At 41.6% G+C, this 26,764-nt stretch overlaps 2 protein-coding genes across 26 annotated transcripts in view; both read left to right on the forward strand.

Annotated features, from left to right (window-relative positions):
• The window catches only part of XPO1 (exportin 1), a 34,861-nt gene extending 16,810 nt beyond the window's left edge, over positions 1-18,051 (forward strand). For all 12 annotated transcript variants that reach the window (XM_086874178.1, XM_086874172.1, XM_086874187.1 and 9 more), the window contains 21 exons: positions 2,712-2,773; positions 2,850-2,894; positions 2,978-3,159; positions 3,639-3,687; positions 3,781-3,900; positions 4,021-4,149; positions 4,737-4,895; positions 7,259-7,456; positions 8,018-8,156; positions 9,496-9,677; positions 10,483-10,639; positions 10,746-10,909; positions 11,503-11,637; positions 12,535-12,718; positions 13,755-13,861; positions 14,213-14,407; positions 14,859-15,027; positions 15,730-15,864; positions 15,982-16,141; positions 16,221-16,317; positions 17,000-18,051. In XM_086874178.1, coding sequence (XP_086730304.1) covers positions 2,712-2,773; positions 2,850-2,894; positions 2,978-3,159; positions 3,639-3,687; positions 3,781-3,900; positions 4,021-4,149; positions 4,737-4,895; positions 7,259-7,456; positions 8,018-8,156; positions 9,496-9,677; positions 10,483-10,639; positions 10,746-10,909; positions 11,503-11,637; positions 12,535-12,718; positions 13,755-13,861; positions 14,213-14,407; positions 14,859-15,027; positions 15,730-15,864; positions 15,982-16,141; positions 16,221-16,317; positions 17,000-17,146 — 2,915 coding nt within the window. In that variant the 3' untranslated portion in view covers positions 17,147-18,051. The remainder of the gene's footprint in view (positions 1-2,711; positions 2,774-2,849; positions 2,895-2,977; positions 3,160-3,638; positions 3,688-3,780; positions 3,901-4,020; positions 4,150-4,736; positions 4,896-7,258; positions 7,457-8,017; positions 8,157-9,495; positions 9,678-10,482; positions 10,640-10,745; positions 10,910-11,502; positions 11,638-12,534; positions 12,719-13,754; positions 13,862-14,212; positions 14,408-14,858; positions 15,028-15,729; positions 15,865-15,981; positions 16,142-16,220; positions 16,318-16,999) is intronic.
• A 6-nt stretch (positions 18,052-18,057) lies between these two features.
• USP34 (ubiquitin specific peptidase 34) overlaps positions 18,058-26,764 on the forward strand; it is a 117,174-nt gene continuing 108,467 nt past the window's right edge. For 9 of the 14 annotated variants that reach the window (XM_086874069.1, XM_086874108.1, XM_086874098.1 and 6 more), the window contains exon 1: positions 18,058-24,700. In XM_086874069.1, the coding sequence (XP_086730195.1) occupies positions 24,103-24,700 (598 nt within the window). In that variant the 5' untranslated portion in view covers positions 18,058-24,102. Of the gene's footprint in view, positions 25,048-26,764 lie in introns of all 14 variants that reach the window. The other 5 variants (XM_086874121.1, XM_086874150.1, XM_086874136.1 and 2 more) reach the window with 2 other exon arrangements.

Consider the following 26,764-nt stretch of genomic DNA (forward strand, 5'->3'; position numbering starts at 1 on the left):
GTGCCCTTGCTCTATCATCCCTTTTCTGGTACTTTGTATGAAGTACTTCTTGGGCTTAGCTTTCCAGAAAATTCCATCAGTGGGGCTGGTCTGGGCCTAGAGCAAGGTCTGCTCCCTTTGGTTGTCCTGAGATCAGTGCAGTTGCAAGGTCAGATAATCTCAGAGGAACATTTTGTGTGTCCTGGGTGTTCTGGTCAGTATGGCTTTTGTTTTGTTTTATTGGAAGGTCTGTTTTCCTGCACTGTCTGTCTCTTCCTGCTTGGCTCGCTAAAGGGCCTGAACTTGGCACTTGTGGTGTCGGCCTCTTCAAGACGTGTTCAGCTGCTTCTGTGATGGAATTAGACCTTCTAGGCAGTGCTTGTGGGGCTTGTGCATGTCCTGTGCTTTCCTTTCTAACATAACACTTCCTTTTAAGTTTCCCAAACGCTGTGCTTTTAACTTATCCCGTGGATTACTACCCCTGAACAGTTTCTTGGACATGTTCTGCTGAAAGATGGTAATGAGCCTCTGGGCTGATTTTTGTCAGAATATAAATTTGACATACATTTGTTCTGCTGAAAATTATCTTTCCTATGGAATGATAAATAAATGAGCTATTAAATATGGAGCAGAAAGCGTAACACTTGAAGTTAAAGAGGAAAAAGTAGAAAATGGCATCTGAGCCAAAAAGGGCATTAGAGAATTATTGGATAGCTGCTGCTTTTAGGGGATCAAGAATATGACTTTGTTTACTGGATGGGCAATCTCAGGAGCCTGCAGTGTGATGTGTGAAAAGGAGCAAACTTTTTAGGCTGTCTTTTGAGCTGTGGTCACCATTTTTACTTTTATTTTAATTTTTTTAATGGAGAAACTGTGGAGCAGAGCAGCTGTTCTCCTCTGCAGGTCGCAGGGCCGGATCGATGGCAGCACAATATTCAAGTTGTTACTGAATGCCATTGATGCAGCAAGATGGAAAATATCATGGATTTGCAGTTGGAACTCTTTAGAGCAATATTAACTTTTAAATTCCTTTTTGAAATGCAAAGAATTGCAACAGTAGGCTTCCCTTAGTGGTTTGGCAGATGGTTAGAATAGTTTGGTTTCTGACACTGCAAACCCATTTCCATGCTATTTGGGGGGGCTTTCATATCTCATTTGTAAATTACTTTAGTGCTTCACCAAACAGTGTGTTTTAGGTTTAAAACATCAGACCAGGCCTATGATGTCAGACCAGTGCTTGGTAATAACTCTTACCCAGTGCCCGACAGCGATACTTTAATAATGACCTTCTCCTGGAGCGATGGGGATTGATCCCAGTTGACAATGATGAATAGTTCCACTTGCAATTGGAACTACCTGTAGAACAGCTCCTGTCTAGTATGTATCTAATGGCTCAAGGTCTGGATCTAGTTTTTCCAGATTTCACGAGGATGCAATTAATAAATTGTCCCTTTTAATCCTCTTGCTTAAGCCTGAAATGAGGAAAAAAAAACCAAACCAAACATGAATTTGGTCAATCCTTAGACAAGTTTTAAAACTTGGAACAGAGGCTGTGGATTATGTCTTCAACAGAAGACATTCTTCTCCTTAAAGTGACAAGTCCTGAAGTCTTCAACATATGCATGTTGTCTGAGTGAGTCAGCTGACTTGTCTTGTTGAAGAAATGATTGAAACAAGATTTTTGGGTTCATGAATTTGAATAGCAAAGCATCCACCAATTCTCAAACTTCCTTACAACAAGAAAACACTTGCCTGGTTTGGAGTGCAGTGTCAGAGCTGAGCTCCTGGAATGTTCACTTGGGTCATGACTCCAGGCCCTCTGTGTGTGCCTTTTCCTGGGAGTTGGGTGTTCTTATGCAGAACTTACTGTCACTGGGAAAGTCATGACTTCCATGGATTTAGTAGTTAGGAGTGAGCTGAGGGTTAGGTGGCAAAATGAAACTTTAGGCATTGTAGCTTCCAACAGTGGTTGGGGTTTTTCTGGTTTTATGGTGGAACTAAAAACTCTAAAATAATTTTAAAACATTTGTAGGAGAAACACAACAAAATGAATGGTTTTAACACACTGTGTGTCCCTGGTTGGCCAATTGCCAATGTAAGGAAAAAGGAAATGCAAAAAGCAGAATTTACTGAGATTGTGGACTTAGACCATCCATATGTGCTATAAAAGCCCAGTGGTTCGCACTCAAATTGTGCTGTATTTGAGTTCTGTTCTTGTGAGATCTCGCAGGGAAAGCTTTACTAAGCTCTTGCATAGTCTTTGACTTTGAAATGCTGTGCATGAGAATTCCTGTGTTGAAAATGGATCACCCAAGTAGACTGGAGTATCTGTGAACTTCTGCATGCAGTGCAGGTCATGTGTCAGAGCTTTCCATGCACTTCAGCAAACCTGGCATTAAAACTGCAGTCACACTTAGGAAGTTCTCTTTATTCTTGGAGTCCACTTTCATCTGGTACAAATTACTTCAAGGACATTCTAATCCTTAGTCTTTTGCTTTATTGAAATAGTTTAGGTGTAAAGCCATTTTGTCCCACTGAAATATCCCGTCAGGATTGGTAAAGGTGTATTTTTCCCATGTAGCACACAAGAAGGATGCTCAGTGACGCATGCTTATCTGGCCTGTTAGAGGTGTTTCTGGTTTAAAAACATGAAGAATCTGAATTCTGAAATACTTGTTGCTACATCTGTGATATCTGGCATAGCTGAAAATAAATCCCTACCTCTTCTGCAGGTATTAAAAAATACGTTGTTGGCCTAATTATCAAGACCTCATCTGACCCAACGTGTGTAGAAGTAAGTGAAGCATTCTCAGGGGGGATGAGGGAGGAGAGTGTTGTGCAAAACCTGACTCTTCTCTTCCCCTTTCCAGAAAGAGAAAGTGTATATTGGGAAACTGAATATGATTCTTGTTCAGGTAAGCTGGAGTTGATAACATTTTGAACCTTACACATCTCTGCCTTCGCTGCGTGTCTCACGTGTGGCTGCTTCCCTTTGCAGATCCTGAAACAGGAGTGGCCGAAGCACTGGCCGACGTTTATCAGCGATATTGTGGGGGCGAGCAGGACAAGTGAGAGCCTCTGCCAGAACAACATGGTGATCCTGAAACTGCTGAGTGAGGAAGTCTTTGATTTTTCCAGTGGCCAGATCACTCAAGTAAAAGCTAAGCATTTGAAAGACAGGCAAGTATATCTGTTTAAATCTTAATGAACAGAGTAAGATTTTGTGCTTGCTACTAAATAGTTGGTCTCACTTGGAGCTTTTGTGTGAACACCTACAGCTGTGTAATTCCATTTGTGAGCCCAGGAGGGTTACTGATTTTTCTTTGAAGCAGTACTCCTAGGGGATCCCTAACTTCATTTTGTACACACAGGGATTTGTACCTTGCTGCAAGTAGTATCTGTTGACTGATGGTTCCTGTGCTTTTAACACAGCATTCAGTGCTGATTGATTGTATTTGCTTCTTTCCTTAGAATTTGCAGGCACAGGCTTTGAGCTACTTCAAATATGCATTATTATCATGAAAATGGGGATAAGCCAGGTGGCTTTTGAATGCCTCCACGGGCGTAGGTCTTAAGGACCTGTCCTGTGTGCACAGATATTTTGATTTATGGAATGTGGAAATGCTTAGTTTTCAATTTTTTATTTTTTTTTTTAACAGCATGTGCAATGAATTCTCTCAGATATTTCAGCTGTGTCAGTTTGTGATGGTAAGTCACATTTCTTTAATGATGTTTTCAAAATTCCCCCACTTTGTGCCTAACAGTGTCACAATGACATAAACTCTAAATGGTCATTTACAGGAAAACTCCCAAAATGCTCCCTTAGTCCATGCAACTTTGGAAACATTGCTACGATTTCTGAACTGGATTCCTCTGGGATATATATTTGAGACCAAGTTAATCAGCACACTAATATACAAGGTATTCTTGCAAAAAAAAAAAAAAAAAAAAAAAAGATAGCTCTTAAATTTAAATACCAGTTGCAGAAAAGCTCTACAACACTTCTGTAATGCTCTTTATTTTTTTTCCTTCCCTCAACAGTTCTTAAATGTTCCCATGTTTCGAAATGTCTCTTTGAAGTGCCTCACAGAGATTGCAGGTGTCAGTGTAAGCCAGTATGAAGAGCAGTTTGTAACACTTTTTACACTGACCATGATGCAGTTAAAACAGGTAAATGTTTTTCAGAAATCTCCCTTTGAATTTCATATCACAAAATCCATTTCTGTAGAAAGTTGACAGGTTCATGTTCATTATAGAGCTTTTGATGGGAAAAGTATTGTTCTTTGGTGGTATTTGTGGCTTGATCAGAAGATGCCAAGTGTGTTTTTCTGAACTTGATTGCAGCTGTATTTCTGCTCTATTAATTTGATTAATTTAAGAGATATTTTGAGTACTTGGGTTGTCTCGCAGGGAAATGAGAACTAAGTGTCTCAAGACCTATACTGACCTACCTTCTGCAAGTTTCTCTTTAATTTTTGGAAGAGATAGAAATATTTCTCATTAAAAGCCATACATCAAATTTATATAATTTGATGATTCCCATCTGAGCAGTTCAGATTCAGCTACATGAGTCCTTTCCTCAGTGTATTTATATCATAACTGGATGGGCGAAGGGGTTTTTTGAAGTCTTTTCCTCTCTTGGCAATGTTGGTCCATCTCGAAGGTTCCTCTTAAAAAACAAACAGCAACATGCTTGTTAATAATAATGTAGTTGTTCTGTATAGAAAGGGAAATTCTTGATGATTTCTTTTTGTTAGATGCTTCCTTTAAATACCAATATCCGACTGGCGTACTCAAATGGAAAAGATGATGAACAGAACTTCATTCAGAATCTCAGTTTGTTCCTCTGCACGTTCCTCAAGGAGCATGGTCTACTCATAGAAAAAAGGTTAAATCTGAGGGAAACACTAATGGAGGTAAGTAGCTTGGTTTCTCTGGTTTGGAAATGTAGCAGGTGTGTTCTTGTGCTCAAAGGATGTGATATTAATGGAATTTCTAGATCATTGTACTTAAAGTGGGTAAGAGAAAAAGAAGAATACAACACCCCCTCAAAAGGTTTGTTTCCTAGTATGCTTCAAAGGCATTCTGTTTTCAATCATCCCTTACCAGTACAATGTCTGAAAACTGTCTCACCCTTTTCTTACGTGTTCCTCCATAGAAGTTTCAAATAGTGCTTCAAAGTAAATGAATATATTCTTCCACGGATTTACGTGTTTCTGCTTAACTGTAGCATGGAGAAGGGGTGTTGTTACAACCTCCTCAGTCTGTATTTTCACTGAGCATCCAGAGCTGCTCTCTAGGGTCCAGCTCATGCTGTAGGCCAGTTCCTCCCTCTCAGTGTAGCTTCTTGCCTAATTTTCCATTTCCCAACTGAAAAGCTTTAAATAATCCTCAAGGATGAGACTTCCTAGGTAATGAAGATTAGGTGTGCTAGTGGAAGAGCTCTAGCAAGTGACTGTGACAGTGAAACCACTGGGATTGTGGCAAAAATTGGAGATTCAGATAAGAGTGAGGGGTTGGGAAGGCTGGAGCACTGAGGGTACTGCTTCATGCTGTAGTGGGGGTAGATCACAAGATTAGGGTTTTCAGTTGTGTTTCAATTGTGAATAACCCTTTTGTGGGGATTGAACTGTTCTGTGGTGACTTTTTTACTACTGCTCCACTCCAAGGGAATGGAAGTTGCTCCATATCCCCTTGAAGCACCATTTTCTGTTTGCAGAATCAAGCCCTGTGTGGGTTTGGGGGTTGTAGGCTGAGGAACTGCCCTGAGACAGGGAGAAAAACACCACCCCAATTTTTAAACCTGGAAATCAGGTATACTGGGAGGGGAAAGTACATTTTGCAGGTTGATTAGCTGTAATCCAGTGTGCCCATCTGAATTCCAGTATGTTCCAGCCAGCGTTCTCAATATCTTCATTAATGGAGGTAGCCCTCTACAAAAAAAAAACACCCATAAAACATATTAATAAAATTGGCTGCAAATATCAAATTGTGTAGCTCATTTAGAAAATGGACTCAAAGGAGTGTCACTTTTTTATTTTACATAGAGCAGCTGGTAACAGTTATAGATAATTTCCTGAATTTGCAAGTAGTAACCTTTTAAAATAACTGGGAATCAGGGGTGCACAGCTCAAGGCTCAAGTTTCTACTCAAACTGAAGCTGTGCTAGGAAGACCTGTGTAAAACAGACTTTTACAAAACTGGATTCTGAAGACTTTCACTCTTGTCCAGAATGGTGAAATGTTTAACTAAGTTCTTATGCCTGCCTAAAATGGTTGCAAATTCAACTTCTGTAAGCTCTGGTGTAACAGAACCTAAGTATGGGTTTACATTAGAAAGATGTGTGTCATTCTAACCTGTTAGTTCCTGCACATGGCATGTAGCAGGTCTCCTGAAATTCTTCCATGGATTCACTGGATCTCTGTAGAGTAGCAGAGGACTCTACATGAGTTATTTTAATAACCAAGATAAACTGGTGTGTAAAGATTAATGTATGGCTGTCCTGAGTCCTTCTTTTGACACTGAAGGTGGAGATCCCAAATCAGGTCTTTACCTTTCAGAATCCTCTAAGTTGTTGGATTGCTTAAGCTATGAAAATATCCTCATATTTTATAATTTCATTCTGTTTGTTCACTAATGGGCAATTGCTTTGATATCTTTTACCAGGGGCTGCATAATAAGCTTAGGCAAAAAAGGTTTGTCTGTGAAGTTTTAATTTCTCTGGTTGGTATCTGAGCTTGTCAGAATTGCATCAGTGGCTTTCCCTGCTCAGCCTGCTCTGGCTGTTCTGTCAGGAAAGAAGTTGAAAATGTTCTGGTAGATGACTTCTCTGAAAGCAAAGGAGCAGCATTCCAGGGTCAAAGGATCCAGAACAAAGTAGCAGCAATAGCCTTGAGAATAGCAATCACTGACACCAGCTGGTGAGGCTTTTTTGAGGTTCTGAAAATGCCTTGCAGAGGCTCTAGAGGCTGTGGGTTTGATAATTTACAAACAGGCTGGTTTGGTGATGGCATTTCTAAGATGTCTGTAGGCTATTTCAGATTTAAGAATACAAACACACTTTGGAAATAACAATAAGTGACAGGAGTCCTTGGTTTTGAGTTGCTCTGCCAGTCACAACTCTGACTTGCAAGTAATGTCATTGCAATGTTAATGCCTCTTGTTCTAAACTCTTACATTAATTTGGCATTTTGTCAGGATTTGGATAACTGAACTTGAAGCTATGTGGCTTGATGTGAGATATACTCAGTAACTGGGTGTGGAAACCACTGTTTTCCAGGCTCTTCATTACATGTTGCTGGTATCAGAAGTTGAAGAAACTGAAATTTTCAAGATTTGTCTGGAGTATTGGAACCATTTAGCTGCTGAGCTCTATAGGGAAAGTCCATTCTCAACGTCGGCTTCTCCACTGCTTTCGGGGAGTCAACACTTCGATGTTCCTCCGAGGAGACAGCTTTATTTGCCTGTTTTGTCCAAGGTAATCCATGTTCAAGTCAAGGCACTGGTAAAGATTCAGATTCTGTTTGTGAATTCGAGCTTTTGCTTCATGTAAGGAGTGACATAAGAAAACTTACCTTAAAGCAATTGATAGTTGATTAAACTCTAGTTAGATAATCATTGTGAAAATACTTTAGGATGATACCAGTATGTAATAGCATCAATGTTCCCTTTCAGCTTTAAAATACTTAATTTTAAAATAAATCTGTATTAAGCAGTTTCTGTAAACTGGAAGGCTGGAGTGTTAGAGTTGGTGGAAGCCCCTTGTGTTTGGGAAAAGTGGTCCTTAAAAGACCCCTAATATGACAGAAGCATTTTGAAGCTCTGGAAAGTATAAATACTACATAGGTTTGGGGTTTTTGTTTATTGGAGGGAGAGAAGTCAGCAGGCTCTATCCTTAATGGCTTGTTAGTTGACATTTCTGTATAGCTGGATTTAACCTTTCCGTGGTTGAGGCTGCCTGAGCTGAATGCTCTGGAGACACTTGTGCAGCTGGGAGAGCGTTGGTGGTGCAGCTTGATGGAGTTTTAACTTCCCCCAGGTTCGATTGCTCATGGTCAGCCGCATGGCCAAGCCTGAAGAAGTCCTGGTTGTGGAAAATGATCAAGGGGAGGTAGTTCGGGAATTCATGAAGGATACGGATTCCATAAACTTGTATAAAAATATGAGAGAAACGTTGGGTAAGTGAACTGGCTGCAGTTTGTGTGCTGTGGGTCTGTGCAGCTGCATCAGAGTGTTACAGTATGCTATCTTAGGATCTGAATTATTGTGTGGGTGAAATGGTTATCAGCAAGTACTACACAAACTGGAAAGGGAGGAGGCAGTGGCTGCTCTGAAGTTTCCTGTTTGAGGCATGCAGTGTTTTACAACCTGATGGAGTGGTAATATACTACTTTACTTTTGTCCTTAGGTATTGCAGTGATAATGAGTATTTTGAGGCAGGAAAACATATCAAGAGTCCTAATTGTAACTTGAGGGAGCAAAGGGAGTAGAGTTGTCAGATATTCAGGACATTAGACCTTCAATATTAAATATATTTTCTCAAATGCAGATGGGAACACTGAGTGTTCAGCAACATGTTGATGCACTAGGAATGTGTGTGCTGGAAAGCTTGTGAGGTGCAGTGTATGTGTGTGTAGTGGGTATTTTTATTCTCACCTTTCTGCTTGGGATGTAGGTTTAGTCAGGGTTAAATTAATTGTTTTAATACATTTGCATGTGGAATGTGAAAACAATTTTTGCTTCATGAAACAATTACTGTATGTCCTCAGCCTAAGTTGTATTGCCAGATACAAGTTTATTTATATGAAAATGCGGGCCAGGTTCTTACTGCTTATGTTGTATTACCTATAGGATTCACTTGGAGAGGAAAAAAAAAGGGGGGAGGGGAGAATGTGGTGGAAACTGTATTCTGTGGTACAGTAAAAATCTATTTCTGAACCTGGCTGTAAATTGCTCTTGACTTGCTGGGATTTAGAGTTTTATATTGGAGACACTAATCCTATTAGGGGCTGATGCAAGTGACTGAGTTGTGATACCTGAATCTTCCACCTAGACCTGTTCAGGAGCACCAGCTCCACTTTAGTTGTGCCTTATTGCAACCAGCAAATGTGGTGACACTGAAAGACAGAGCTGAAGAAAATGCATGGCCTTACACACTGCATAATGTCCCCCATAGGCAGCCAGTGCCATATTCCCTATAGGCCATCAGTAGAGATGCCTTTTGATAAAAATTTGCCTTGGTGTCACGTGTGACATGCATTGACTTAGACTTTTCATATCAGCTACATGGGATGTTTTGCTGAGATCCCATAGAACTTAAATTCTCAATAAAATTTATTGTCCATCTTGAAAATAATTTGAACAAATTTCTGGCTCAATTATTACCTCATGCCGTCATGACTTCAGGAAGGAAACATTACACTTTTACCTGAGAGCTTCAGTGGGTTTTCATGAAACTGCTTACAGATTTGAGATGCAGGCTGCTGCTTTAAAACATTCCACATTGTTGTCTTTCAGTTTATCTCACACATCTGGATTATGCAGACACTGAACGAATTATGACTGAAAAGCTTCACAATCAAGTGAATGGAACTGAGTGGTCGTGGAAGAATCTGAACACCCTGTGCTGGGCGATCGGCTCCATCAGTGGTGCCATGCATGAGGAAGATGAAAAGAGGTTCCTGGTTACAGTAATTAAGGTATGGTGGGGCAGAACTAACATCTTAGTCACACTTCGGTTTGTGCTGAAGAAACCAAGCTTGCAGAAATACTGCTCTGTGATCTTAGAAAGCTGCCTTGGTGGATAATGAATTTGGGAAGTCTTACATCCTGAATTTGGGGGTGATGGCAAAGTTAGCCATGAACAGTGCATTGATCCAAGTAGCCTTTTCATCAGGTAAAATTTAATTTATGATGAAATGTATTCTTTGGGGATGCAGAAGAGACAGAAAGGGATTGCTTGCAAAATACAGCAGAGTGGCAGAGTAACCCATGACTGTAACTAGCCAAACACTTTGCTCTTTTGCTATATCAATATATTCATTGATCAAAGTTTGGTTAATATGTGGGTAATATTTTTACAAGAGTAACAGACTTTAAAAAGTTATGCAGAGATTCTTGCAGAATATTTAGCTTTAAATCATACAGAAAATATAGTTTAATTTCTTCTATTTGATGTGGAGTCTTTATTTTTATCTATCAGCTACTCAGCCAGTTTTGAGTACTGTAAGGCTTGTTGAACTCCCCCTACAGGAATCCTTAGTTATAATTTAAAATAGAGATTCCTTAGTGTAAAACACAGTGATCAGGGTTTGGATGAAACTTAAATTACTGCATTGCTCCAATCTTAACACACTTGTTTGGGTTTTTATTTCTTTATTTGGATTTTGAGCTTGATTGTGGCAACCATCTTTAATATAAATGCTTATAGGTTGTTTTGCTTGAAATGCTTTTAATGGAACTAGAGAAACTTTGAGAGGAAACTGAGAATCTGTTGTGTTGTAGGATCTCCTGGGACTCTGTGAACAAAAGCGAGGAAAGGACAATAAAGCCATTATTGCATCAAATATAATGTACATAGTAGGTCAATACCCACGGTTTCTGAGAGCTCACTGGAAATTTTTGAAGACAGTAGTCAACAAGCTCTTTGAATTTATGCATGGTAATTATCTGCTTTTTAAAATTTGCTGTTTTAATTACTAAAAAAAGATGCCTAAACATGGAGGGGGAAAAAATTACAAAGCAGTAACTGCCTTGATTTTGTTTAGAAACCCACGATGGCGTCCAGGACATGGCTTGTGATACCTTCATAAAAATAGCACAAAAATGCCGCCGACACTTTGTCCAGGTTCAGGTGGGAGAGGTCATGCCATTTATTGATGAAATCCTGAACAATATTAACACAATCATCTGTGACCTTCAGCCACAACAGGTAGGTTTGATTCGGGGTTGTGGATAATTCCTGAAGATTAATGCACAGTTCCTTCCTGTTGAAATGTAGGGGTGTTTTGCAATGGTTGAATTATATTCTTTAGTTTTTTGTTAGGGGCAGAATACCATAATCAAGTTGTGTTGCCGAGATGTCAGTTGGAATATTTGGAAGGAGAATTAAAGTGCATTTAGTTGGAATTTTCATGTCTGGAATGTCTTCAAGAAGACATTGCATGTAACTTGGTGATTCTGCTTTGGGGAAAAAGCAATATCCTACTGTAACAGTGTATACCTACAGCTCTTGTATTTAGGAAGGAGGGAATGAGGAACAGTTCAAAAAGGGCAAGTCCAAAATCCAGTCCAAAAAAGGAAGGGGAAATCTGTCTGGGAAGGACATGGCTCATAAGAATGAAATGAGAGTAGTGTGCATGTGCACCAATGTAATGAAACTTCAAGCAGAGTGGATCTGGCACCTGGAGAAAATACTTCCAGGATTAATGAGAGCCAGTGCAAAGTTTAAACATGTCTGGTAAAACAGAGTTTTTGCTTAGTCCTTTTTGACCTGGGTGTTTGTGGTGTTGCTGTTCCTATCAGGTGCACACATTTTACGAAGCAGTTGGATACATGATTGGGGCACAGACAGACCAGACTGTGCAGGAGCATCTGATAGAAAAGTACATGTTGCTGCCCAACCAAGTGTGGGACAGCATCATTCAGCAGGCAACAAAGGTGAGCTCTTCCATTTTAATGCATCCTGTGTTCAAGTCAAAAGCCCGGCTAAATGTTTGCCCTCCCCTGGTTGTATTTTTTCACATTATGTGCACAGAATTGGGCTGGACTTCTTCATTGTATCATGGCTAAGGCAGAGACTGATGTGACAATAAAGGTGTTGTTTGGAGAGAGGGAACTTAAATGATAATAAGAAAAACTTGTTTAAATCAGATTTACAGTTCAGTCTGTTACTGTACAGAATTCATCTCAGTAGGTTTTTCTGATGCCTCCCTTTCATTTGGATATTGAGTTTCATTTGGATTTTTTAACAGAAAAGTTAAAATGCTAAAATTACTGTTCACTGTTATTCCTTTTTTCTCCCTCCATTCTCCTAAAGCACATCTTTTCTTATTTTATCTTCTGTTTCTTTCAGTCTTTTGAAAATACTTTTATCTCTAGACATTAAAGAACAACAGTCTTACACTTCACAAGAGACAATCCATTTGCAGTTAATCTAATTGAGGGCCTGAAACTTAAGCAAGTTTGAGTTAGTTTTCCTACCCTGACTTCTACCAAGAACATACTGCATTTTGTTTGGACCCCTTCTATCTGTTTTCCACTTCTTAATCTCCTTAGTTTTTCTTCTTTCTCTAACTAGAGTAAAGCTTTATAGCACTGCAGCAAAAATAATTCTGCAGAAAGCAGAAGAAAATGAAGTTTTATCCTGACTCAGTTGGAGGTAGTGGCAAATACTATGAAATGAACTGCAGGATCTCTATAAAAAGTCCATAAATTTGAGTGATCTGTTCTTTAAAGGCAGTGTATAAAATAAATTGTTTAAACTTAGCCTTTAAATTTAAAGCCAAAGGGTGGTTGTATTGACTAATGAAGATGAACTCTTAATTTTTTTCACAGAATGTTGATATTCTAAAGGATCCTGAAACAGTTAAGCAGCTTGGTAGCATTCTGAAAACCAATGTACGAGCGTGTAAAGCAGTTGGCCACCCCTTTGTGATTCAGCTTGGAAGAATTTATTTAGATATGCTGAATGTGTACAAGTGCCTAAGTGAAAATATTTCTGCAGCTATTCAGGCTAATGGTAAGAAATTCCATCTTCCTGAAAATGAGGTTTAGCAGTGTCTGCCATTCGGTTTCAGAGTACATCCCAGTTAGGTTAATCTTGTTTTACTGTTTGGGAGAGTGGAGAAGGACTGAAAGTGTTCACTTAAATCTTCTGCTTTTAACAGATGTTGTAGTCAAATGAAGAACTCCCAGCCTTGGAGGGAGAAAGAAACATCTATAAATGAGAAAGTTTAGGAGAATGCAGAACGCCAGGGATGCTTATTTAGAATTGATAAGCATCTTGCTGAGATGCAGTGTAGCCTGTGTTCTTTTAGCTCACTCTGGTTTTGAGTATTAAAGGACTGTCTGTAAATAGGATCTCATTCATTCCTTCAGAAGATGTCAGCAGGGTTTTGGGATGAGACTGTGCTGCTACAAGGCTGTCTTACAGAAATGTAATGAGTTGAGATGCCTGAAAGTCATGCTAAACCAGGCTTGCAATCACAGAAGGAATTCTCAATTACCGCCCTTATTTTTACCAGCTAACTTAGGGCCTGTGGCATCTCAGTAGAATGTGCTCCTGTAGCAGTTCATTACGAGATAAAATGAGTCAGTGCTGAACTCTGTGCTGTGCCCAGTTTCCTGGCCAGTGCACAAGATGTACCTGGAAATTGGAGTGTTAAATGCATCTTGGTAACTGTGCAGCTGGTTTACCTTGAAGTAGCTTCTCGGAATTCAGAATAAAACTGGCAGAGAAATCAATAACTTTTCAGTCAGCTGATCTAATGGCCAGAATTCATCCTTGCCAGACACAGTGAAGTTTAGGAAGCAGTTGCTGGGGCTTGTGGGCCTGGTGAACTCCTCAAGCAGCAATTGCTGTGATTGCAGTTGCCTCAGAGAATATTTTTACAGCTGTCAGCTATTAACGACAAAGGAAGTCTTTAATAGTCTTCGCCATTCAGATATAAAAATTAAGTATTCTCTGTTTCGTTAATATCAAGTTAATTGGGGTGGGTTCGTTGTTGTTGTTTTTCACACCTCACACAATTAACTGAAGCTTTAAAATTTTCCAGGTGAAATGGTAACAAAGCAGCCCTTGATTAGAAGTATGAGGACTGTAAAAAGGGAAACTTTAAAATTAATTTCTGGCTGGGTGAGCAGATCCAATGATCCACAGATGGTAAGTGGATGCATTTTATACAAATAACTCCTAAGGCAGTATTGGGGAGAACTCTGTTTTGTGTTCAGTTGTTGGTCACAGGAACTTGCTTCAGGAGATGTGTAAAATATAATGGAGGAAGTGGAATTGTAAGAGGTAAGCTTGAGCAATGTTGGAGATACTTCAGTTAATTTTAGCTGAGAGTAATCTTAAAGGGAGTCAAGGAGATTAAAGATGGAGACAGAGGATGGGAACTTCAACCTCTTTAGGAAAAGTGTCACCTGTAACTGAAGGAGGAGCTTGGTACAAACTATGCTGGAGACTTTGCTCAGTAGCTGCACTGCTATAACCTGGCTTAACTCTTCCAACCAGGTAGCTGAAAACTTTGTTCCTCCGTTGTTGGATGCAGTTCTCATCGACTACCAGCGGAATGTCCCGGCCGCTCGGGAGCCCGAGGTGCTCAGTACCATGGCTATCATTGTCAACAAGCTGGGGGTACACATCACTGCTGAAATACCTCAGATCTTCGATGCTGTTTTTGAGTGCACATTAAACATGATCAACAAGGTATTTAAATATAAAACCTGAGATGAGACATCTCCCTCTGAACATCAGTGCAACATTTGGGGCTTTTCCCCCCAGTCACAGAGCGCATTTGTGGCACTTGACAAAATTTCTGCTCAAATGAATGTGCTCGCTTTATAGTTGGGCTGTCTGGTTGTCTTAAATTTCTTTCTCTGGTTAGCTCTTGATTTAAACCATTAGTAATTTTTCTGGGGCCTTGGAGTGTTACACTTCTGCAAGCAGAAGCCAAATGTCAGTGTAGGACTAACTGCTAAAATTGATAAATATTTTAAATGTAAGAGCACATTTACTGCTCAGTCAAGTATTTCTTCACTAAGTGTGCAGTACACACTGACTTGCTCTGTTTAATGATGCTATATTTAATTATGCTCTGTTTGAAGATGTTATGATGGAACTTCAGGAGACTTGGATTTTTTCCCCCTTTCTCTTGTAGGACTTTGAAGAATATCCTGAACATAGAACAAACTTCTTCTTGCTACTCCAGGCTGTAAATTCTCATTGCTTCCCAGCCTTCCTGGCCATTCCACCTGCACAGTTCAAACTTGTCCTGGATTCTATTATTTGGGCTTTCAAACACACAATGAGAAATGTTGCAGATACAGGTAAATGGAAGTGTTTAATACAGATCAGAGATTTTCTGGTAGAGTGCTCTTCTTTTTCTTCTTCTTCCTTAATCAAACTTACCGTATTGTTCACACGATTCTGCTTTTGCACAAGGGTAGAATTCCTCTGTCTCAGCTCCAAGGTGTCAGCCAGAGATCCATGGATGGGCTGAGATGTTTGGTTGTTTCATTCCCGTAGCTGGAAGAGAGCAGTATTACAGTTTCTACTTGCTTGTTTTGCCACATGACCATTGGCGCTCTTCTGAAACGGCTGAACAGATGCAGCAGCTTAAAATGGTGCCACAAAAAATTGTGACACCAGGGATTCTTTTAGCCATTTAGGCATGGGGAGAAAGAATGTTTTGCAGTTGCGTTTCACCAAGTAAAGTAATTAGTTAATGTTTAAGTCTAAACATTAAAACAGCTTTCCATGTTTAAATAGCCAACACTTGTCTGGGTTTTGATCATCCAATGGTGTGATTGGCTCTTTATGCTAATGATATGCTAATGATAGTATAATGAAGCTGAAGGGGCATGCCACGTCTGGGAGGCAGTGCCTCACAAAGCCCTCACGTGCCGTGCTGGGAATCCTGCTGCCCATCAGTATTTCTTGGGATATTCCTGTTGTTTTGGAAAAGGCCAAAATCTCCCAGCCGCTGGAATATTGTTCTCTTGGTCACTGTTTTAATGCCTGTTTTGCAGGACTTCAGATCCTTTACACCCTACTCCAGAATGTTGCACAGGAAGAGACGGCTGCCCAGAGTTTCTATCAGACGTATTTCTGTGATATCCTCCAGCACATCTTCTCCGTGGTCACAGACACCTCGCACACTGCAGGTGAGAATGTGCCTGCACGTGAGGCAGGTGGTGCAAACCATCCCTCTGAACATCAAAATAATGCAGCACATCCTGTTCTGAATAACAACTGCGTGTGTCTGGCTTTGATCTGTGCAGGTTTGACAATGCATGCGTCAATCCTTGCGTACATGTTCAACCTGGTAGAAGAAGGAAAAATAAGTACTCCTTTAAACCCTGGAAATCCAGTGAACAACCAAATGTTTATTCAGGAGTATGTGGCTAATCTCCTCAAATCTGCATTTCCTCACCTGCAAGAGTAAGTCTGTCATGATTCCTTAATGCTTTCCCAGTGGGTTCTTACTTCTTGGAATCCTAACTGATGTGTTTGCTGTTAGTGCCCAGGTTAAGCTGTTCGTAACAGGACTCTTCAGTTTAAACCAGGATATTCCTGCCTTCAAGGAACACCTAAGGGATTTCCTGGTCCAAATCAAGGTATGTTGGGCATGCTTTTCTCAAGAAATTAAAAAAAATTTTCAACAGGATATTGTTGGAAAGCTTTTGGACAGTGTGGAGTCAGTGTTTGAGAAATAGAAGTTATTTTGCATCTTTTTAAAATGCAGTGAAAACTCTTGTCCAATGGCTTGTGTGATTGAATGGTGTTCATGGAACCTGTTTCACTGGGATTTAATTTCATAAATTGGGTTTGAACGTCATTGCTGGTGTTTTACATTGTGCACACAATCCTTACGTCTTAGGACAACTGCAAAACTAAATCTAATGGGAAATAAGTTTTTTCATTCTGCTTGGAATTGGGACCAGCAAATTTGAAATTCACACTAATGCTGTGCCTTTATTTTTTCTAAGGATGCTGGAATTACAAGATTGTAGGAAATAGTTAATTTGTTTTGAGACTGCCATTGTCAGGTATTTCAGAATTGTAATGATTCTGCTTTAATGGTGATACGCTCCAGTTTGTGGGTTTGGCATCCCATTCTATAATACACAAAGAACATCTTGAAATATTGCTTTATATTGTGACCTGAGGAGCTGAAAACCATGCAAGCAGCCTTGTCAGGGAACAGGAAGGGAAGATGTTTTCTGTATAAATTTGGAAGCTATTACTCTGCCATAAGCACTTGACAATAAACTGATGTTTTTGTGTGAATTATCCCAGGAATTTGCAGGTGAAGACACATCAGACTTATTCTTGGAAGAGAGAGAAACAGCCCTTCGGCAGGCTCAAGAGGAGAAGCATAAACTTCAGATGTCTGTACCTGGCATCCTTAATCCACATGAAATTCCTGAGGAGATGTGCGATTAAAAACAAAAATAAAACAAGTTTTGCAGTTTTCTTTCTGTACAGCTACTTTGTTGTGATAGAAGAAAACAGCACTTGGATATTTGTTGACCAAAATGATGCCAATTTGTAAATTAAAATGTCACCTAGTGGCCCTTTTTCTTATGTGTTTTTTGTATAAGAAATTTTCTGTGAAATATCCTTCCATTGTTTAAGCTTTTGTTTGGTCATCTTTATTTAGATTTGCATGAAGTTGAAAATTAAGGCATTTTCAAAGTAATTACTTCATGCCCATTTTGTGGCTAAGGGGAAAATAGGCAAAACGTAACTTGTAAAAGACTATATTGCAAAATAATACAATTTCCTGTAAGAGTATCGATTTTTAATTCGGAGTCATTTTCTTTCTAGTCTGTCCTGCAGTCTAGGAGAAAAGGTAAAGAGTAAAGCAGATTGAATTAATTGTTAAGCAGAGGATTCTAGTGCTGCGTTTGTTCTGAGCAGTTAGCAGCTTTCTGGACTGAGTGGTAAGGCTATAGGCTACGTGTATTTGCAAGTTGTATGGCAAGTTTGCAGCAAGATCATGTGCATATCATCCCATTGTAAAGCAACTTCTAAAGAGTATGGGAACACAGTACAGTTAGTTATTTTTACACAGTTCTTTTGTTTTTGTGTGTGTGCTGTCGCTTTGTCGACAACAGCTTTTTGTTTTCCTCAATGAGGAGTGTTGCTCATTTGTGAGCCTTCATTAACTCGAAGTGAAATGGTTAAAATATTTATCCTGTTAGAATAGGCTGCATCTTTTTAACAACTCATAAAATAAAAAAAAAAAAACTGGCTTTTGAGATGACTTATACTAATTTACATTGTTTACCATGCTGTAGTGCTTAAAGAACACTACTTAAGAGCAAAATAAACTTGGTTTACATTTATTTTTCTTTCTTTGGCTTATTCTTTTATTGGATGAAAATGCTGTGATCATATTTAAGATTTGTATTTGAAGGCATAGGAAAAGTTCCTTGAGGTCTAGATAACTGTTGCTTCTGGCTTGCCTTATCTCAAGGATTTTGGTTGTGCTTGAAGTTACCACGAACTAAGTTGGGTTCCATTTGGAAGTACAGTAGCTGTTGACTTACCTCCATGGATAACTATTCCATACCACGTTACTATATAAAATGCCAGGAATGAGGTACTCTTGCTCTTTCTCTCTCTGGACTCTTTGCAATTTATTTCAAAGAGGCATTGCACTGTATCTTGACTAAACAGTTAATAATAGTCCATGTTAATAACATGTGTAGACAAGATCTATGGTTATTTTTCTACCTAAAGTTTTGTAGTTAAATGATTTTCACAGATTTATGAAGCAGTATGAACACTAAGGTTGTGTACAGTCTTGGCTTCCCCATCTCTGTCGTGTCTTGTCTCTGTCCTCTAACAGTCGGTGTCGAGCTCTCCCCGGGTTTCTCCATGGATTTGGTGTCCAGTCTCCAGTTGTTACTGGGATGAAGTGTAGCCATGGTCAGAGAGCTGTCACAGGAGCCGGGCAGGCGTGGGGCTGTTGTGTGTCCGTTTGGGTGCTGTAGTAATTGCCTTAGTGCTGTGTATCCCTTTGGAGTATAGAAGTGCATGAGATAGCGGTGTTCCTGTAGGATGTAGCTGTGCCCAGAATGTTTCCAGGCTGGAGTCTCAGCCCCTCTGTGTCTGTAAGCATTTCCCGGCCCTGGCAAAGCTCAGCCGCTCCCGTGGGAAGGGGCTTGGGCAGTGGCACTGGGCTGGCACTGCTTGGAGCCCTCCTCAAACCCTCATGGCTGGCACTGCCTACAGCTTCCCAAAACTCTCAATTACTGCCAGAGTTACAAAACCCATTTCTTACTCTCCTTAAAGCTCGCAGTTCCAGCTTTTTCATGTCTTCCCATCAACGTGGAGCTTTCTGCTCCACCCTCAAGGCAATACTGTCTTTACTGGGCAGTTCAAAGTGCAGCAGCTGAAGTCCTGTTGAAGGACACATGTGGAAAGGACATGAAATGGCTTGTGAGCAGGCTGAGGCGCAGCATTAGAGCTACAGATTACCAAAAGCTGTGCAGAGAAGTAAGAAAAGGTTATTAAAATGGAACTAAACCCCACGGATAGCGTGATGGCAGATCACATCCCGTGAGTCAGAGCTGAATGCTGAATTGGTTCTGACGTACGGTGGCATTAACTCTGCATTCAGAACAGTTCTGGACAAAAATACACACACATGTATTCCTGCACCTTCCTTCCTTCGAGGTTGAAGCTAGGCTGAGGCTCATGGTCTGGTTGTTCAGTGAAGATTTAAATGTGAACTAAACTTGCAAACTATTTTTATGTTGATTCAGACAAGAGTTTTGTTATTTTGATACCTTATGAGTTCTCTAGTAACAACATTCTAATCTTAGGTTTTATTTCCCTTTTAGATCTAAAAATTTAACTGTGGTCTTGTCTTGTTCTCTTAAGATAATTGGTGCCTTTCCCTGATCTCTGCAGCTGCTATAAAAGTGCAGCTTCTGTGGAGTTCTGGATACCATTGAAGATTTGACTTGTGTGTGTGCATATTTCTAGTGCAGTTATCCTGAATGTGAAAAAAAAAAAAGACAATGTACATCTAAGAAAGTTCTAGTTCTAATGCACACTGTAAATCAAAATATATGGATAAAAAAGCATGAACCATCATATAAACATCTCCATAACTTGTAATTATATGTAAACCAATGTTTTGTGCTTATTTCTATACAGATTTTACAAAAAAAAAAGGAAAAAAAAAAGAAAAATCAGTTCTGTGTACTCCAGGTACATTGATAAATACAAATATTTTGGGGTGTTTTCTGTGTTTACATGAATCGATTGTCAGCTGATGAAGACACCCCAAGTACTTGTTTCAGGCTGCCATGATGTGTTTGCTACTGTAACTGATGCAGATTATCTTCCAAAGCATTTTAGGTTAGTTGGTTTTGTTTTTTTTTAACTAGAATAATTTGGTGTGTGTTAATCTGATTGGTTTAAGTGAACTATTTTCCAATAAAGCTAATATTTATGCAAAAAAAAAAAAAGCTTTAGAAATGCTCATCTCTCTAGGAAGATTTAAGAGTTACTGCTGATAGTTTTTAGCACTGGAAAGGCAATAAAACTTCAGCTTAAAGGGGGAAAAAAAGAGGAAAATATGCTGAAAATGATGCATTAAAATGCAGAGACTGCCTGAGGTGAGGAATTTGCCTTGCTGCTGTGATGAGGGATCAGACTGTCCCAGAGTCCATTTATCACTGGGTAAATGATAATTACTGATCCCAGGCTCCTGGGGTGATGGAAGGTGTGGCTAAACCTCCTCCCCCTTACTAGGTTTGTCTCCAGGTGTTATGGAGCAAAACTGAAAGGCTGGAGATAGCTCTTTAAAAACCATCAGTAAAAGAATAATCCTGTCCACCTGCCCATCAGGAATGCACCTCTGGCACTTCAGCCCCCCAGACTGAATTTATTTTTAGGCTTTCAGCTTCAGGACATGCTTCATTGTCCAAAGCTGTCCCTGTCAGCATGGCTCCCTTGGGAAAAGGCTCAGCCATTCCCTTTGAGGGAATAATTTACCTCAAAGTCACGGATTTCACACCTGCAAACCTGTGAGCACTTTTTTTGTGTTTTAAGTCTGTACAGGGAAAGATGGGATTGAGGAAGGGGGATCTTGGAGGTTAAGAGTATGGAAGAAAACGAGACACTGAGATTTTCACTTTCATTTGCTCCCTGTAAGTAAAAGTCACCCAGCACTTTTCCCTGGGCAATCTCTGGGGTAATCTCTTCCCAGTCTCACATCAATATCTATGGGGGACCTGTTTTTAAATCTTAAATCCTTTTTCAATAGTCTCAGCTTTTCCTGAGTCTTGAAGTCTGCAGTCTTTTGTGGATCTTGTCATTTTAGCAAAGATTATCAGGAAGAATGGGCCAATTTAACAACTGGAGTGGGGAGAGGAGGTAAAAATTTTCCCTCCTGTGGGAAATCTGTGTTGGAGAACAGGTTCCAGCCCACTTCCTACTCTGCTGCTGGTTATTTTAACGGGGACATTGCTAACCAGACAGGAAAAGTTCTCCAAAGGAACATTGCACATGGGTGTTTCACCACTTAGAAGTCCAAAAGAGGTCCAAGTGTACAACAGAAACTGCCTGGACTGCTTTGGTAGTGGTTCAGTTTCTGGTGGCAGTCTCTCATGCTCAGAAATGCCTTGTCTGTAGTTACATGATATTTGTGGCCAAATTTTGAGTATTCTGTGCAATCTAACTCAATTTGCATTTGTCTTCTCAGGGTGCTGTGACACAAAAGGTCTAGACAGACATATGAACCCTGTTAAAAAAGCTTAGAATGCTGAAAGAGCAATGCAAGTCAAGTGCTGAATGTGGGTAAACTTAAACTGATTCTGTTACTTGTGGCTTCCAGCAGCATTCCAGACACAAGGTAACAGATTTAACTGGATTCCAGTTAAGCAATTAGCTGAGTGATGGAACATGAATTTTGGAAATTCATGTTCTTGCTCTTAATTCAGTCTGAAACTTGGATTAAGAATTTTAGTTTTGCCCAAGTCTTGTATTTATCTTAGTTACTCCTCTAGAAGAACTGTGCTGGCACTTTACCAGAGCAAATATTCCCAGATGAGGAGCACTGCAGCAAGGAGAAGGGAAGAGGCCTCCTGGGGATAAAACAACCTTTCAGGGATGGCACACACAGAGAATAAAGGTTAAGAAGAAAAACAACGCATGCTAGAGCAGGAGGCCGATGATGTCTCTAACCAGGCCACTGACAGGTCTTGTCTTCAGCTTGGAAGCTAACATTTAATTCAATTTAAAAAAATTCAATTTAGTATCTAGTTAAAAAATAAAGTGCAGTAAAAGGAATCAGGCTTTCAATACTCTGTTCTGCTCAAAAGCAGGAGTGACTCAAGGTCACTCCTGCTCTTCTGTGCTCCTTGAGCTTGGCATGTGACACCACGCTCCAGAAGGTCCCTTCTGCTGACTCCCGTGTTTAGGTGGTGCTGCACTCAGGTCAGACAGCTGTTTGGTCAGGAAAGCCATCTTTGAGGATGTTCTGGCAGTTTGTTTTGAGTCTGTTATAAAAGTTACTGCAGGACATGTAGAAGGAACAAAGCATAGAGAGAAAAGTGCAAATTCAAATCAGATGATGCAGATTGCAGAATGAGGTGTTCTACAATCACTGAAATAATCGTGGACACACACAAGGTAAGGCAGCACGACATCAAGTGAAAACAAACATGTAGATAGATGCACAACATTAAATCCTCTGATCTACCTTTTGATGGACCTCAAGCTTTGAAATGGGTGCTGTAGAAGAGAAAGGTGGTCACTACATTAATTCAGGCAGGAGCAGAATACAATTGCAGTTCTGGACTCCTTTTATTCTTCCATTATGAATCTCGGGCTAGCTGGAAGAGATGAAGCAACCAAAAAAGGCTTTACAGGGTCCAGTACATCTGTGTCATTTTAATAAGTAAACCAGTTAGCTAATAAATATTATTATGGAGGTTTAGTGACGTAACCTGTTAGTTTAATAGCTAACTAGCTTGTAGTGGTCAGATTTCAATCAACAGAAAATACATCATTTAGAAAAGACACTGTCAGGAATTAAAACATCTATAAATTAAATCTAAGAAGAAAGGTCAGGAAAAAGTTTCAGGGAAGTTTACTCACAGTCTTCATTCTCTCTATTGCATCGCTGCCCTTTGTTATTTCCATTTGAAATACATTTGCATTAACATGTTATGCGAATTAAGGAGACACATAAGGAATTGTGTCTGCTGTAGACTCTCAAGTTAATGTTCTGTATTAGTTTAAACTAGTAAAAGAAAATTTCAGCAGGGAATATTTAGGAATAGCTATCTTCGTTGATAAGCCTAACTTGGAAAGTATTTCAAATCCAAGCAGTGACAAGTCTGGGTGAAATGAAATATTCTAGCATATTCCTGACTTGCACTGTAGTTGTTCGCTACCTGTTGTTTACATTAAATTGTCTCTTAAACAGGAGTGGAATTGTTTGTCTTAGTTTAACTAAGTGATCCCTCCAGGATTGTTTGGAGGTGAGCGTTCTGTACCCTGGAGTGGAAGGTTACACAAACAACCACTACGGTGTTATCAGCCTGGATAAATTTGGAATTAAAAAAACCCCAGAACTGCATCTCCACAATGCCATCAAATTTATTTCAAGTGGAAGAAATAGACAACCACTGAGGAATTCAAAACAACTTTTCCCCTCCCCCCCACCCCCATTTGGCGATTCTATTAGAATTCCTACTAAACTATATTGCATCTGCATTGCGGCTATTAATAGATTTGGGTTTTTAATCCTATGTACAGGTCGGTAAACTCGAAGCGTTCAGAGTAACACACGGACTCGCCACTGGGTGGTACTACAGAAATAAAAAATAGCGCTTAATACTCGGGAAGTGCCTACTTTGGGGAGAAAATCCAGCCAAGATGTACCATGTGATCCATATTCCAGTTACATGTACCTGGGAGAAGGAGTAGGGTTGGGCTTCTTTTTTTAAAAAAAAATAAAAAACAGATGTTCGCCTGAATATTTGTCATTTTCAGGTTTGAAACCTCGTTCAAAAGGTACCCAAGACAGAGTGAACTCAACTGTAGTTTTAACAACAATAAATTAGGTATCCTCAGTTAAAATTTTTCGTTTATTTTGACCGTGTCTTTTATTTACAAAAGGCTATTTCCAGCCACTCACAGATGCCATTACTCATTGTACAGAATACATCACGGTGCGAGAATGGGGGGCAAAAGAAAAAAAACAAAACAAAACAGGGCGGTAAACTACGAGGTAAAAATAAATTAGTTATTAGTAGAATAACAGTATTAGTAGAATAATAGACCGTAGACCTCCAAACGCCCATTTTCGGGGTCCGGCTCGGCGGAGCCCACAGGAGCCCCCGCTCCCCTCAGCCGCGCTGGGCGGGAAGGAGATGGCGGCGGCTCTTCCGTCCCGCGCCCCGACGGCGGAAAACGCCAATAAACCACCCAAAAGACCTGGAAACCCGCCTGCGAGCTGGGAGCTTCCTCGCTACGGAGCTCGGCTCAGCGTGCTAAGCGCTCCCTTCAGGCGGGAGGTCCCCGAGGCAGCCCGGCGAGAGCGCGGCTCCAGGCACCGAGGAAAAGGGGTGGGCAGGAGAAGCCGCTCCCCCGCCGCTGTCACAGCACGCGTTCCTGGCGGAGATTCCCGGCCGCGGGAGGCGGGAAGAGGGCAGGGAGCAGGGGAGAGGGCAGGGAGAGACGCTTCCCGCCCTTCACCGGGCGCGCGCCCAACCGCCGCCGCCGCCATTTTACCCTCCCACCCCCTTGCCTCCTCCTCCCCGCTCGCCATCCCGCCGCTCGGAACGGCGGTGGGAAGGCGGGGCGAGAGGGAAAAGGGAGGAGGAGGGACTCGGCCACCTTCGCCTCCTCCTGCCTGGTCGGAAATTGCCGAGCGGCGCCCGAGCGCCCGGTCCCCCCTTCGCTCCTCGTCCCCTCCTCCTCCTCCTTCCCCCTCAGCAAAATGGCGGCGCGTGGAGTCCCTGGGAGCCAGTGAGTGACTCGGCTTCTCCTCCTCCTCCTCCTCCTCCTCCTCCTCCTCCTCCTCCTCCTCCCCGCCGCTGCCGCCGCCGCCGCCACAGGCTCATTTGCATTGATCAGCCGCCCCGGATCCCAGACCGGCCCCTGCCTCTCCCCCCCCCCCCCCCCTTCTCTTCCCATTCCTTCCCGCCCCCTCCCTCCCCTCCCCCCCGGTGACCCCCGCCCCGGCCCCCATCAATCATCAATCAGCAGCACCGAGCGGATCAATCAATGGTCGGGAGGAGGCGGCGGCGGCGGCTGCTGCTGTTAATGAACAATGTGTGAGAGCTGCGCCGAGCTGCTGGAGGTGTTAAATGAGAGTAAGTGCGGCCGCCCTCCCCCGCTTCCCTCCCCCCGGGCCGGGACCCCGCGGACCCTCCTCTGCACCGGGTTACAGCCCCGCTTCGCCTCCTTCCTCGCCTCTCCCCGCCCGCCTCGGGCCTCCCGGGCGCGGGGTTCCCTCTCTCCCTTGCCATGGAGGAGCTCCCTCCATGCCCTGCTCGGCGCTTCCTTCCCTCTTCCTTCCCTGCTCCCCGCGGCCTGGGGCGGGCCTGCCGCCGCCGTGTCCCCGCTCCATCCCCCCTTTCCCTCGGGATCCGCATCCCCGGCAGCCGCGGCGGGGCCTGGCCGGGTTGAGGAGCACCCCGGGAGCCGCTCCGGGGCAGCCGGGCCTGGGCTGGGTCCGTTTTTAAGCACCGGCAGCAGCAGCAAAGGCGGCTCGGAGTGATCCTGCCTCCCCCTCCCTGTGCCTGGCCTCGGTACGCGGTGCAGGTGCTTTTCGAGCACCGATTCTCCCGTAGCTATGAGGGAAGCGGCGGCTGGAGGAGCCTGGCTCGGCTTGGCGAGGTTGGGAAGGTGCTGCCGGGTGTTTGGCTTCGGGGGTGGTCTCTGGCTCCCTCCCGAAGTTTCCTCTTCACGAGTGTTACCGGCAGGGTCGGAGGGGTGATACAGCAGGTGTTCCCCCCCTGCCGCTGGAATCGGCAGCGTTTGGGGCACGAAATTCCCTGTAGGCCTCGTGTATCTCTTGGAACCTGCGCTCCGTGGTAGCCAAGGTACCTTCCCAGCTTCTCAGGAGCTCTGCCTCACGAACAAAGACGAAAAAACCACCATTTCTACGGATGCTGAGAAATTGAAACAACTTATCACCTGAAGTTTGTGATTAGAGGGAACTTTAACTATCTCGGATCTTAAACATGGCATTTTTCCTGGTTACACTGCAAATCCTGTTCCAGCAGAGTGGAGCACAGAATGCTGCCTAGGACAGGGTTTGGGTAGAGTTGTCTTCACTCTTTTGAGGCCCACTTCCACACATGTGCTGTTTGTTCTTCCCTAGGATCCTACAGCAGTTGAATGTTGGCCTCTTTCTTACTGGGGAATAGGGTGGTCAGTGATGGCCAGCATTTCATTTGAGAAGTAGAAATGTAGGTGTAAAAGTAACTTCTAGGAGCGTTCAGAAGCTGGAATAAATCAGATTATGTCAATATTGCACACCAAATGGTTAGTTAAACAGTGGGTCCAAAATAAGACTAAATTTTCAGTTGTATGTGGTGACAGCTGCTTGTTGGAAAAGAAAACTTCACTTGCTTTGAATGCATTGATAAGTAATAATTGCTTAAACTTGATTTGGATTGGTATGATCAAATAGAAAAAAGTTGTAACATTAAATTTGATATCTCAAGGAATCCCTGAAATTCCAGTATGAATTGATTTTTACAGGTGTTTTAAGGTAATTTGGATTGATGGAGATAGATATTTCTGTGTAGATAAAGCAATGTCTTCAATCACTTTAACAAATCTTTTTTAATGTAGATATATATATATATATAAATATATATAAAAGGTAGGGTATGGATAATTTAATGGTTCTGCATTATATAAGATATATCTCTGCTATTAAGTTGAAGGAAATGTGTCTTTGAAAGTCAAAATTCATTAGGAAAATTCTGAAGTACTGCTGCTATGTAGTTAATTTTGAAAAATGCTGTTTAAGTGACATTAGGTTTGGCCTTCCCTTCAGAGAAAGAAGCCTGCTGTGAA

The sequence above is a fragment of the Cyanistes caeruleus genome, chromosome 2 (assembly GCF_971803275.1).
Source record: "Cyanistes caeruleus chromosome 2, bCyaCae1.hap1.1, whole genome shotgun sequence".
NCBI lineage: Eukaryota > Metazoa > Chordata > Aves > Passeriformes > Paridae > Cyanistes > Cyanistes caeruleus.